This window comes from Aquarana catesbeiana, linkage group LG08, assembly GCF_042186555.1.
Source record: "Aquarana catesbeiana isolate 2022-GZ linkage group LG08, ASM4218655v1, whole genome shotgun sequence".
Lineage (NCBI taxonomy): Eukaryota > Metazoa > Chordata > Amphibia > Anura > Ranidae > Aquarana > Aquarana catesbeiana.
In genome coordinates this window covers 127,518,577-127,533,056 of record NC_133331.1, presented here as the reverse complement: position 1 = coordinate 127,533,056, position 14,480 = coordinate 127,518,577, and the positions used below count along the sequence as shown (strand labels likewise).

The 14,480-nt window shown below is 43.6% G+C and overlaps 1 protein-coding gene across 1 annotated transcript; it reads right to left on the bottom strand.

The window, feature by feature from the left end:
• Nucleotides 1-4,276: 4,276 nt before the first annotated feature.
• Nucleotides 4,277-11,868, bottom strand: LOC141106028 (interferon-induced protein with tetratricopeptide repeats 5-like). The gene is made up of 2 exons (XM_073596368.1): nt 11,809-11,868; nt 4,277-5,742 (listed from the first exon to the last, which is right to left on the bottom strand). Exons 1-2 carry the CDS (start codon nt 11,811-11,813, stop codon nt 4,422-4,424), a joined length of 1,326 nt encoding a protein of 441 aa, XP_073452469.1. The 5' UTR covers nt 11,814-11,868; the 3' UTR covers nt 4,277-4,421.
• Between the last annotated feature and the right edge of the window lie 2,612 nt (nt 11,869-14,480).

The window sequence follows — 14,480 nt, the reverse complement described above, 5'->3', positions numbered from 1 at the left end:
CTGACTGACCTTGATGAACCTGTTTCTGCATTGGATGATCTTGGATGGAGGAATGTGCCTGTCCAGCAGAATGCCAGAGAATCAGCAGTGGAAAATCTGAAGATTGTCGTTCCCAAACCTGAAGTGCTGACAACAGGGCAAAGCTCTGCTAACCTCTGCCCAGCACTAATAGCATCTTCTGGGTTCCACGGAGAGGAGATGGTGAACCTTTATCCCCAGACACCAGTTGCATAGACAGGGGATTTGATAGGCTTTTCTGCTGAGGAAGAACAACCTGGTGAGCCTCCAGCAGAAGAGGAGCTGTTATTAGGGCCAAACTTCACTATGCTCTGCCTAGCACCAACAGAAGCATCTGTGAAGTCACAAGGAACTTCCCCAGCTGAAGCGCTGGCAACCGGACAGAGGGTCCAAGATCTCTGCCCTACACCTGCGGCGGTTCCGAAGGCTCAGGGTGAGAAGGAGGTGGTCACTTCCCAGCAGCAGATCAGGATACAGGGGGAGAAGGGAGAGGAGGTGTTCGTCGTCCCTCCCCAACAGTTAGCCGGAGCAGATGGTGTGGGGTTTCCAGCAGAAGGGCTGGCAACAGGGCCGAGTACTGCTGGACTCTGCCCTCAACTAACAGAGGATGGATGTCCTGTGAAGGTGGATGGGACTTCAGTCTCCACCTGTATACCCCAGGGATGCTGGGCATTCGGCCCAAATCCCCAACAGCATGACGGAGTGAGCCCAGACACCCTGTCTTCTCTCCAGCGGCAGAAAGGACTCCAGGGAGAAGGGCCAGTCCAGACCCCTCCCCAGCGGCAGATATGTTCTCTGAGAGAGGCAGAGGTTGGCTGGGTGAGTAATGCTTTGTTTGGAACAATTTGTTTGGGGTACTGTGTGGGTACAGGCATTAGAGGACTGGAACTACTGACTAACTTCGGAGTCAACCAGTCTGGGGTCTCCTCCTGTGTTAGTCTCCTGCCGAAAGGGGAGAAATGTGACAGACCTAGCCAAGAGAGAGACTTTTGGAGGGGACTGTATGCTTGCCTCTTGCCGATCGATCAGGGGCCCTTGCATTTGGGGGAACGGTGCTCTTTGTGAGCTGTATGCCTGGGGACCCTTGAGGTGGTATTACTGTGGATTCGGGTCCTGGTCCCCCAGGACACACAGACTCTGGGGACCCTGGATTTGCCATATTGGAATAGTGGCTGATTCATAATGCTGAGACAGATACTGTTAGGAGATGCTGATGTAAATTCCAACACCTGTCTGTCTTTTGTCTGCTAAAATGTGTATTGTAAATAAGTCTACTATGGGATCTAAGAGTCTTTAGATCCCCATTGTTATTTGTGTTTATTAACTCTGCTATTGTGTGAAAAAGAGTCTATGTTGATTGTGATAATGTTGATTGGATTTCCTGAACTACAAGACGGCCAGTCTGGCCTAACGGTCATGTCTGAGTCATCTAGGCTGTCTAAAGGGATTAGTTAATTAGCTCATGTTAATTAGGTTAATTAGGTTAATTAGGTTACAGCTGTATTGTTAGAGTAATATGAGCAGGAGGTCTGCACCTCCACTTTTAGTGTATAAAAGCCTGTATTTTGCAATAAAAGAGATTCCTGGTTGAACTTACATACAGCCTGCCTGGTGTTTGTTCTGAGCTATCACAACTGGACTAGAATGGAACAGAGCTGTAGTTCTAGTCACGGAGCATCGGATGACCGAACCATCAAACGTTGCAATCTGATTCAATAGCAGCAGAGGAGTGTCGGGAGAGTGGAACCGAGCAAGCAAGGGGCTCATTGCAATCCATGACCAGGACAATCAGCTAACCCCCCCTCCCTGATGCCTGGCATGAGCACTGGGAGGAGTAAGCGGGGCGGGTGGACGCCCCCCCATGCTGCCCGGCGAGCGGGAGGTGCAAGCAGAAGGAGTGAGCGCCCCCCATGTCACCGGCGTGAGTATGGGGAGAAGTGAGCGGGTGGCCCTCCCTCTGATGATGCCAGGGTAAGCCCTGTGTGTGGACGGATGGCTGTCCCCCCTTGGGATGGCACACCGGGAGAAGCAGATGGAGCCCTAGGTGAAATGGGAGGGTAGGTGGATGGACGCCCCTCTCCCGAAGCACCAGGAGAAGCGGATGGAGCTCTGGGTGAAGTGGATGGATGGACGCCCCCCTTCCGAAGCACCGGGAGAAGCGGATGAATCTCTGGGTGAAGTGGGAGGGTGGGTGGATGGACGCCCCCCTCCCGTAATCACCAGGAGAAGCGGATGGAGCCCTGGGTGAAGTGGGAGGATGGGTGGATGAATGCCCCCCTCCCGAAGTACCGGGAGAAGCGGGCGGGCGGCCCCCCGAGATGAATAGTGATGAGCAGACAGTCCCCCAATGGTGCCCGGCGTGAGCACGGGGCGAGGAACTGCTACAGCTGACCATCACTCTACAGGGAAGCCGAGAAGTGCCGTGTGTCGGCTGCGTCAACCCGGAAATGATCGGATGAAGCATCTGATGGAGGAGGAGGAGGGATATATAGCCTTCAGACTCCTCCTACAAATACAGGCTAGCCTGCGGCCAGTCTTCTAACATATACTAGACTGTATATATATTAATACACCGCCTGAAATATATTAGAAATAGTACACCACTGATTGCACTGTAGATATAGGCTACACTGGATGCAGAGTATATATATATATATATATATATATATATATTAGACTGACTGTATATAGGGCAGCCTTATATAGTGTGGGGCGTGGACTTAGTCCCCCTGAGCCATGATTGGCCAAAGGCACCCTGCTTTGGCCAATCATCATACAGCAATGCACTGCGATCTCGCAGTGCATTATGGGGCGTTCTGCAAGCGCTCGAATTTCCCGTGAACGACCCATAATGTTCGTTCTTCGGCGAACGGGCGAATGCCCGATGTTTGTGGCGAACTTATGTTCGACCCGAACATCGAGCTCATCCCTAGTTGTTGGCAGTAAAGTACAAGATATCATCCTATAGTAAGACCTCCATCAGTTTGGAATATGTAGAACAAATAAAATGTTTAAGATATCCTTGTAATGCAATTGCAGTAGTATATATTGTTTATATTATTAACACAGACAAATTCAAAGGAATATTTATTTTATTTCAATGACTGCTTTTTAACACATACCTTACCACTCTATTCAACATATAACAGTCAACAGGTACCAAAATGCACTAAATCATTCAAAGCAAGTGGGTTATTATTGCTCTAATGAGATTTTGGTCGCATGATGACTATAAGTATGTTACTATTGTGTCCTTCGATCACAGCCAACACTAAAATTACCAGTGCCTTCGAATAAGGGGAGTGGTCATATCACTTCCTCAGTCAGTCAGGGGCCCTTGGCAGAGACGGTGTGGATGGTTTGCTAAAGGAATAGAGCATGTCAACTTTGCAAAGCGAATTTTCAATTTTTCAAGGTAAATTTCACTTAGCTTAGTGAATATGGTGAAAGTTCACTTTGTAAAGAATAGCCAATCACATGCAAGAGAGAAAAATGTATTTTTGCTTAAACATGATTGGCTAATTGAGATCAGAATATATTCACCTCATTCGCTAAGTGAAAATTCACTTTGCAAAGTGAACATTCTTTACTCATTTAGTAAATTAGCCACATTGTCACTTTGCCCTGCATGGGAGAGATGAAAGACTTGTTTTAAACTACTTAGTACTGGTCTGACTCAGCAATCCAGTGGTCATTTCTCTAGTACAGTTTTAAAAATGAGAAATAGGATTGGAATTATGTAAGGGGATTAGGAAGCATTTTTTCCTTTCACTGTTTAATAAAATGAATCCACAATGAATTTCTTTCATATCTAATTCCCAGAAAGAGTAAATCAGCATAACAATACAAGATTTACACTAATATCATTTTCTTTTGTTTGTAAATCATTATTAGTTAATATCACCAGATTTATGCAATAGGGCCTTGCCAAAATCAATACAAAGTGTAGTAATCATAGGCAGATTTACATTTACAATATTCAGAGCAGTTAAGATCAGATGAAATAATGGCTGCTGTAGCTTAATGCAGTTAGTACATTCTCCTCTAATTTTATAGAACAATATTATGTCATCATAATGTGGCTTACAAAGCAGAACAAGCTTCTAAATACTTCTGATTGTCTGGCTCCAGTAGAAGAACTTTGTTTAAGAACTTCATTGCTACGATGACCTGTCCTCTTTGCTGGTGGATGTACCCAAGCAAAGCATGTCCGGTGGCATTCACTGAATTTTGCACAATAAGGCTCAGTTCATGCATGCGGCTCACAGCAGGGGTCCGGTGCGTCCTGGTGCACCATTTCAGGTCCGGTTTCAGCCCAAATTTTGGGCTGCATTCGGACCTGAAACGGACCAAAAGTCGCACAGTGTTTTGGTGCAAATCACACCAGACCCGCTGCGAGTCAGTCACATTCTCCTGCTATTGCAATTGGGAGAACGCGCATCCAATTTGCAATTGTGTGAACCAAGCTTCATGGTTTCCACAAGTTTTTTCAGTTCTTTTATGGCAGTTTCTCTAAACCATGATGGATTTTGTATGTCTATCACTTCCTTAAAATGTCTTACTGCTCCAGACTCAGATCTTCTCAAATATTTTAAATGTAGTGCCCAGTAGAAATGGAGCTGTTGTTTCTGTTCAGAGTCAATATCATTCATGATCAGAGTTTTGTTAAATAATTCTTTTGCCTTTTCGTGTTCATTAGCTTTCATGTATACCTGAGCCAATAATATGTGAGCTCCCACAGATAACCTGTTTAGCTCAATAGCTTTTTCTGAGAAAAATATTGCATTTGCAATGGCTTCATCGTTTTGCTGCTTATTGTAATGGGTGGGCATTTTTATGAAGTCTTTGTAACACTTGGCAAGTTGATAATGAACAGTGACAGAGGTAGGAGTTAAACTGACTGCTTCCGTCAACATTGCAATAGCTTTATTTATCTTTTTACTTTTTCTGTAAAACTTTGCCGCATATCGAAGAACATATGGGGATTCTGGTTGTTCTTGTAGAGCTTGTTCTATTAACATAGCTCCTTGATTATAGTTTTTCATATCTAGACATTTCAACGCAAGGAGAACCTTCACCACTGTATCTCTGGGATTTAAGACAACAGCTCGTTCCAAGAGTGGAAAAGATTTGTTTTCTGTGTTGCTGCCACAGCTGAAAGTTTCCATTCTATCCACAGTAATTGCATAGCCTGAATTCAATTCTGGATCTTCTGGGTCAAGTTCTAGAGCTTTTTCAAAGCACTCAGCAGCCCATTTATAGTATTTTCCTGTAAAGGATAAGTAAGTCCAGCCTTGTTCACCATATATATCTAACAGAAGAGTGTTTTTCTTTGGAGGAGACTCATATTGCTTTATAATGGTCTCTACCTTTTCTGCATAGGTGAAACTCTTGTTAAACTGGTTCTGGTGGTAGAAAACCCAAGCAAAGTTAGCATACATGACAGTTCTCCTAACATCTGTATCTTCTGATATTTTGGAACGTTGGATATGTGCTTCAGCGTTTTGGAGCTGGATCATGGCTTTCTCATGGTCCCCTTTGAGATGCTTTAGGTAAGCCAGGAGGTTATACATCCTGTGTTTGAGTGCACCTTGCAAAAACACAATCTGGTCATTTAGCCTTTCTTCCACATTATCAATATCTACATCTTCTCCAAGAAGGTCCCAAGTAAAATGGCATTGAAGTTTCAATAGACGATCCATCAAGGATTTTGTTACGATGTTACTGAAAAGTTAGACATAAAGAAAACTATGCATTAAAAAGGGTAATGTGTCATTAATTAGAGACATGCCTCAGGGTTATAAATCTCGTGTGTGTCCTTCCTAAATTGGTGTTCTCTGGAACCCTAGGGCTATTCTTGAGTTTGCTAGGGGTCGAGCAATGAAGAATTTCTGTCTCTCAGTAATCACTGACATTAATGATCTTTTCAGTTGTCTGTGAGGAGGGTAGTCTTCCTACTGATCAACAATGTAAGAATTCACATTTCAACAGCCCTTGAAAGCAGTATTAAACCTAAAAACAAACATTTATCAAATTGCAGCTTACTAATTCTTAGATGTGATGGCTGCATTTTTTTTTTTTTAGGCTTTCTTCTGTTCTCATCTGGTTATCCAGCCAGTAAGTCTGTTTTTTTTTTTTCAAAACAACAAGCTCTCTTGCAAACTATCAGTTTACAGGGATGAGACAAACCATTTAAAAATGCCAGGGGTGCTTGCAATTATAAGCTCTTATTTATTTATGTAAAACCTTTATCCCAAAAGGAAAAAAACTGTCTATAAAGTGTGAGCTGGAGTTTGACCTCAATTTGTTAGTGTATCTAAATCTTCTAGTACATTTAACCCTTTTATCTCTAGGTCTGTATGTCATACGGACCTGACAGGGGGATTTTTCACCAGGAGTGAGTGTATAGCTGACAAAGTGCACTGCTGGCTGTCAAATGGAATCAATAACTGTTCAGGTCCAACACCACACTCAATACTCTCCTCCTTCTGCCCAGTTACCACTGATGAAGTTGATAAACTCCACTCCATGGCCCACCTCACCACCTGTCCCCTCACATTTACTGCGACCAACTTCCCGCTCTATCCTAAACTCCCTAACCCACATCTTCAACCTCTAGCTCCCTTGTTACCTCCTCCCATGCTCACCTTCAGGACTTCTCCAGAGCCTCTCCCATCCTCTGGAAATCCCTGCCCCAGAATGTCCGATCAGCCCCTAACCTGTCAACCTTTAGGAGATCCCTGAAAATTAATTTATTCAGGAAACCCTATCCCACACCCACCTAAGAACTGTCCCCAAGCCACCCCCATCAAATCATCCCCCGCAGCTATTACCTTTTGTACCACCACCCCCTCCCTTTAGAATGTAAGCTCTACGAGCAGGGCCCTCCTGTCCATTCTGTGTTGAACTGTACTGTAATTGTGTTGTCCTCCCTCTACATTGTAAAGCGCTACATAAACTGTTGTCGCTATATAAATCGGGTATAGTAATACTAATAATAATCTGACAGGTGGGCAGCCGCCTGATCACTTCTAACCCGTCCTAGTAATGCCCCCCCCCCGAGCACCTCCGCCAAATAGCCCATGCTTCGCTTGCCTATCTGCAGGCCTTGGACCAGCATGGTAGGTGCCGCCAGGTAGGGTGGAGGGAGCCAAGTGGATATACGCCCGCTCTCCTCTTCTTCTTGCTGACCTGGAAGCAACATGCATGAAATCACTTTCCGGTACCTTTTTAACTTTCCCCAGCCATACTGGGCAGGAAAGAATCCAATATAGTGTTATCTGCACTGCATTAGATTCATTAGAGGGCTGGTGAGACATCAGAAGTCTTTTAGACCCTGGATATCCCATTAAAGACAACCTGTCACCAAAAAATCATCACATAGGGGATTTGTGTCCCCTATGTGATTAAAATAAATAACTAAAAAAATAGCAAAAAAAAAAAAAAAACCCACACACCCAAACAAACCCCATTTACCCCCCCTCCCTCCCCACCTCTGCATAATTTTAGCACCACAGCTCCTTCATGGCTCTAAATTGATAACCTGTAGGGGCTTTCAAAATGTCACCTATGGAAAATATAAGGTACTGAAGTTTGTCACCATTTCACAGACACACACAATTTTAAGATTTGACATGTTGGGTATCTATTTACTCGGCACAACCTCCTCTTTTATATTCTACTAAAAAATGTTGTAAGTTAATGCATTGTGTGCCCTAAAAGTAACTTTAGTGTTTTTTTTTTTCAATTTCCTAGACCCTTGTGTTAGTGTCATGTAACATACAAAATTGGTACTACCAAAATTTTATTTTCTAGGGTGTCTGCTTTGGGAGTTTTATGTAATGTTTGGGGCTATAATTATTTTTCAAACGTGTGCAAAAAAAACATAAAAACGGCTCTGCCAGTGAAAGGGTTAACACTCCCTTCCCTTCCTCTCCCCCTTTCCCCCTTCCCAGACTGACAATGCTGCTGTCTGCTGTGTCCCCTGTGCTCCTTCGTCCAGAGCGGGGGCTCTCCAGTACAGGTGGTATGTTACTGACCAAGTCACCAGGTGAAAACAGAGGGAAAAAACAAAAAAAAATTTTTGGTTTGGGGTTTAACTGGAAATAGATGTTGTCAGGGAGCGTGCCTGGCTGGGCCAAGCTATAGATGGGACAATTAAAAGAGAATCGCTGTATACTAAGGGAAGGACCTTACCCCCTGACCCTCAGGTACAGGTCCTGTAAATACGAACATTGCAGAAAACAATGGTATGTTTGATTAAGTATTTAAAATGTTGTTGATCTTTTATAACTTGAGCTTTCTTTTGGTAAAGAGCTATATCAATGGGTTTAGTTTTCCTTTAGGCCTGTTGAGTTTTTTACTGATCTAAAATGAGATGCATTGTTGTCTTTGGGGCATTGCACACAGCTGAATAAAGATCAGTAATACATTGTTGAGTACAGAACAGTAAAATAAAAATTAGAAAATTTTACATTTGAGTGCAGTAATTTACTCGCAGGTTTACTCGTTTAATATTTACACAAGTATAAGTGAGTATAATACAATACTGGCCATAAAGAAGAATTTTACTTTTCTGTACTTGTCTATACGCATGCAAACCTTTACTCACCTACACTCAACATTACTCAGATCTTTATGCACAGTTTTAGGATGGGGGCTCTTTGAATGCGGTGGGGCACCGTGGAAGCTTTTTGATGGATCACTTTGCATATTTGATAAGGTGTAGCCATTCCTGTAAGTATGTCCAACGCTTTATGTATTTAAAATATATATACCTCTCACTCTCTGTCCCTGTGTTATATCATGCTATGCTGTTCCCCTAACCCATTATGGTAGTACTATTGATATTACTCATATTATCTGTCTATATGAACCTATACAGATATACTGTTATTATATTACCAGAAAATACAATTTGTTATGATCATGCCCTGAAGAAGGAATTTGATATAAATTCCGAAACATGTTGGGATCTTCCAGCTGATTGTCTGTGGTTAGGTGTCCCACTTGCCAACCAACCACGTACCTTGAATATCAGCCTTGTATTATATGGTGATCCATGTGTATTTCATCTTTGAAACTCTGATATGCATGTCTACCCTTTTCAATTTTTATATTTGTAATAAAATTTATATATTTTTATCATACCCACTTTTCTACTCGTGCTTGGTGTGACCCCTGCCTCTAAAGTCCCGGAGGAAATTTTCTGCTTTTTGACCAGTCCATACATGAGGTGGCTGCATTTGTTTTCTTCTTTTTTTTCTCTATGCTTCACATGGTAATCCTGTGAATAATATATTTCCTGTTCTATGTTGGCTACAGGCACTCACTCAACTCTTTCTATAGGCGGAACCTTGGTTGTCAAGTTAAAGTGATTGTAAACCTTTGTTTTTTTTTTTTAATAACAACCATATCATATTTACCTCCACTGTGCAGTTTGTTTTGCACAGTGTGGCCCCGAACCTTGTCTTCTGGGGTCCTCCGATGGCGCTCGCGGCTTCTACCTGCATTGGCAAACACCCTAGGAGATGCACTCTCCCTGGGGGTTACCTTGCGAGCATTCTCCTGAGTCCAGCATTTGCATGCGTAGACACAGAATGCCGGACTCTGCCCTGCCCGGCACCCGCGTCATTGGATTTGATTGACACCAGCGGGAGCCAATGGTTGCGCTGCTATCAATTTATCCAATCAAGAGCTGAGAATGGGCAGAGAGGAAGAGCGCGTCTCCGCCGAGGGAACAAACGGGTTTAGGTAAGTAAACCGGGGGGGGGTCAGTGCCAGAAGCTTTTTGGATGCATTATGGTGAAATAACACGAGGGTTTACAACCCCTTTAAGCTGGCCTCCTGATTTGGATACATGTCTTCCTCTCTTCATCTCCATTACATTGGGGGTTTGGGGAACATGTACTTTATGAAGATTGCTTACAAGGAAGATGTCATTGTTTGATATTTCAGTTTAACTCACAAGAAGTGACAAGGGCAACACAATTCTGGCAAGATCAACAGGTATTTTCTGTATTTGCTGAAAATGTTCTTAGCCTAAAAATGAAGGCAGTCACAACATCTAAAGACTGGTAAGCTGCAATATGTTTTTGTTCTTGGGTTTAGATTTTATATACTTTAAAATGTTTGATGTTGATATTCTAAAGTCTAAAGACTCTATTAAAGTGGAGTTCCACCCATTTAAAAGTCAGCAGCTACAAAAAGTGTAGCTGCTGACTTTTAATAATCGAACACTCACCTGTCCCATGGTCCAGCAATGCAGCCAAACGAAGCCCCGCTCCTCTCCCCCTCCTCTCTGCAGTGTCGGCATCACTACTGTGGGCACCCAGCTGTGCCTTCACAGCCGGGCACGCACTGTGCATGCGCGAGCCGCACTGCACGCTGTGAATCGCCGAACAATCTTCTGGGACCTGTGACGTGTCCCAGAAGATTTCAGGGAGGGAGGGGGGAGAGGTGAACTTCCTTCCGGCGCCACAGAGCCCCGGGAGGAAGTGGGAGCTAGATGCCTTTAAAAAAGAGGGTATACGCTCCCCCCCCCCCCAAAAAAAATGACATGCCAAATGTGGCATGTCAGGAGGTCATCATCACTTAAAGCGGAAGTTCCATTTTTGAGTGGAACTCCGCTTTAAAGTTACATTGATATGAGATGTCAGTTTAATAAAAAGGGATTGACAACATTATTGGTCTCCAACAACTTTTTTCGATCTCAGTGAAGGATAAATTAATTCACTTTAAACTCTTATAAGATTATAGGTATACTTCTGTACCTCCCAACTTTCTGAGATGGGAAAGAGAACACCTATTAGCAAAAATAATGTAGGCAAAGGACACACCCCTACTATACCCCCATTACATGGAGAATTCATACAAAAAAATGATAGGATAAACCCACAAGTGCTTTTTTTATCCACTATAATACCCTTAGACTGACTTTTAAATATAAAATGCAGCAATTTAGTAATTGGATGAAAAATGTAGCACTGTAAAACACCAATTGATATATAAATAGTGCAATTTTATGTAGGTACATATGCCAAACCAAACTAAGGGTTAAATGAAAAGGAAAGAAGGACAAAGGGACATTTTTTCAAAAAGATGGACAGTCCCTCCAATTCAGGGACAATTGGGGACTACTTACTACTGATGATGTTGTACTATGGCGCTATATAAATATACAAATATGAAGTATATGTAGCATGTTGTATTTGCAGTTTTGTCTTTTTTTATGCTTGGTATTCCAGTAGAATAAAATGACAAGACAATGGTTCTCAACCTTTTGATACTTTGGTCTCCCTATAAGGTACTTTACTGTCATTTGATCAACCCCTGTCAAAAATGAATGAGGAGGAATGAGGTAAAACTTGTCTTAAACAGTAGGTGCCGCTGTAAGTATACAATGTTCAAGTGCCCTTTAGACATATCCTCGATATACTGTAATCCTTCTACAGCAGAGAATAGGTGGATTTTTCATGAATGCATTTATTTTAAACAGAACCAGAACAAGCCATTGTCTGATTATGCAGAATAAAAATAATGGGACATTATGTAGTGGCAATAGTAGTAGTATGCATAACTTAAAACATCTATGTATTGTGTATTACTAAAAAATGTAAGGTTAGAAAAAAACTATTGATTTCACAGCTATATAAAGAAGGACCACACAAAAAAAAGAAAGTATCCCTTAGCAAACAATGTGAGTATGTACATAGAGATGGCTAAACGATACATTTACAGCTAGAGGTGTCCGGTCACTGCTAGCACTTTGGATGATAATAGTTTATTTACCTCATTCTGCCTTGTTCGTCTTTGAGTGTACTGCGTTTGCTGTTGTCGGGAAATTCCTGACTTACCTGGTGAATGAGATCCTCTATATACAGATAGGTTCATACCATGTGACCATGCTCCATGATAAGCTCCATGATGATAAAATGAAGAATGGAAACTGAAACTTGGTGGTGGCAGAGGCAAACAATAACCAGAGCAGCCCATAAAGCTACTATGAGGCCTGGGGGTGGAAGGGTAAGGTGACCAGATTTTTAAAATTAAATCCGGGGTCATTTTTTAAAATTTTTATTGCCAAATAGTAAACTATTTCATAAGCATATTTTCTTCAAGTGTTATATGCAGTGTATGTGATATGTGTTTATGTAATGATTGTATGATCTATACGTTATTTCTGGAAATCATTTCATACCAGCCCCATAGCATTATTATACCAGCCCAACCACATAACGTCATTATTTTCTATTTCATAAAAGGGAAAACCATGCATTTTAAAGCACACTTGAAGAGTGTATTATACTCACCAGTTTCCATCAATGCAGCCTGATCAGTGCCCACCAATGCAGCCTGATCAGTGCCCATTAATGCAGCCTCACCAGTGGCCATCAATGCAGCCTCACCAGTGCCCATCAAGGCAGCTTCACCAGTGCCCATCAAGGCAGCTTCACCAGTTCCCATCGATGCAGCCTGATCAGTGCCCATCAATATAGCCTCACCAGTGTCCATCAATGCAGCCTCACCGGTGCCCATCAGCTCAGCCTCATCAGTGCAGCCTCACCTGTGCCAATCAATGCAGCCTCACCAGTGCCCATCAATTCAGCTTCACCAGTGCCCATCAATGCAGCCTGATCTGTGCCCATCAATGCAGCCTCACCGGTGTCCATAAATGCCGACTCACCAGTGCCCATCCAATGCAGCCTCACCAGTGCCCATCCAATGCAGCATCACCAGTGCCTATCAATGCAGCCTCACCAGTTCTCATCAATGCAGCCTCACCAGTGCCCATCAATGCAGACTCACCAGTATCCATCAATGCAGCCTGATCAGTGCCCATCAATCCAGCCTCACCAGTGCCCATCAATGCAGTCTCACCAGTGTCCATCAATGCAGCCTGTTCAGTGCCCATCAATGCAGCCTCACCAGTGCCCATCAATGCAGCCTCACCAGTGCCCATCAGCTTAGCCTCATCAGTGCAGCCTCACTAGTGTCCATCAATGCAGCCTGATCAGTGCCCATCAATGTAGCATCACCAGTGTCCATCAATGAAGCCAATTCAGTGCCCATTAATGCAGCCTGATCAGTGCCCATCAATGCAGCCTCACCAGTGTCCATCAATGCAGCCTGTTCAGTGCCCATCAATGCAGCCTGTTCAGTGTCCATCAATGCAGCCTGTTCAGTGCCCATCAGCTCAGTCTGTTTGGTGCCCGTCAGCTCAGCCTGTTCAGTGCCCAGCAGCCCAGCATGTTCAGTGCCCAGCAGCTCAGCCTGTTCAGTGCCCAGCAGCTCAGCCTGGTCAGTGCCCATCAACTCAGCCTGTTCAGTGCCCAGCAGCTCAGCCTGTTCAGTGCCCAGCAGCTTAGCCTGTTCAGTGCCCAGCAGCTCAGCCTGGTCAGTGCCCAGCAGCTCAGCCTGTTCAGTGCCCATCAATGCAGTCTGTTCAGTGCTCAGCAGCTCAGTCTTACCTGTGACCAGTGCATAGCCAGCGAGTAGAGGAGACGGATTATACAGAGCGGGGATCTCCTGATTACCCCGCGTGGCCGCTGTCCTCTGACAAAGTCCCACCTCCTATGATAGATGTCACCAGTGTGCTGCCTTTGTCTGACAGGTAAGTGGGAGATCACCGCTCTGTATAATCCGGTGGCGCTCACCCCCCTCCCCCCGGAAACAGACCAGTGGGCCCCATGGTGGGACCAGCCCTGGGCCCCTCCCCCCTCTGCTCCAGCTCACGGTACCCCGCCTAGGATCGGCTCAAGAATCCAGGGCCAAAACCAGGGAAAAACCTCTTCTGGAGACAGTCTCCTCAATCTGAGGACTGTTCCTGGAAATCGGGGACGTCTGGTCACCCTATGGAAGGGGGCTTCATTAGGGGGGCTCCTGACAAAATGTAAACATGATAGATCTGGGTATATGTGAAAATAGGACACTACCATCACTGTATTATTAAGGATTGCAGAGGTTACAGTTGACACTGACTTTGTACCCCCTGTGACATTTCAATTAAAAAGAGCTGCCATCAGACAAGCTCAATGAGACTTCGGAATTGGTGTCACTGGTCATCTTAATCTGGCCATAGACGGATTGCAATTTGGACGATTTAGCAGGACAAAGAGGCACAAAAAAATATGGATAGCAGTAGAACCCAACAGAAGTTCTAATCCTTCACAACTCTATCCAAAAATAGAAAAATGTTTTTGGCTTGACCTAGACTGTAGCCTCCCTGGCGGTATGATTATGTCAGATTTTTTTATCTCAAAGTGGTACATTGTTTTTGCATAGAAATTTGGCGTTTTATATTGTAGGCCTGTAATTCTTAGTAATAATACACTTAAATCTGTCCAAACAAGAGTCTACTAGACTTCCCAGGTATGATAAAGTTTGAAACACTAAATTATAATAAATAACTATAAATAATTATAAAAAATAATAATATAATAATAATAATAATAAAATTAATT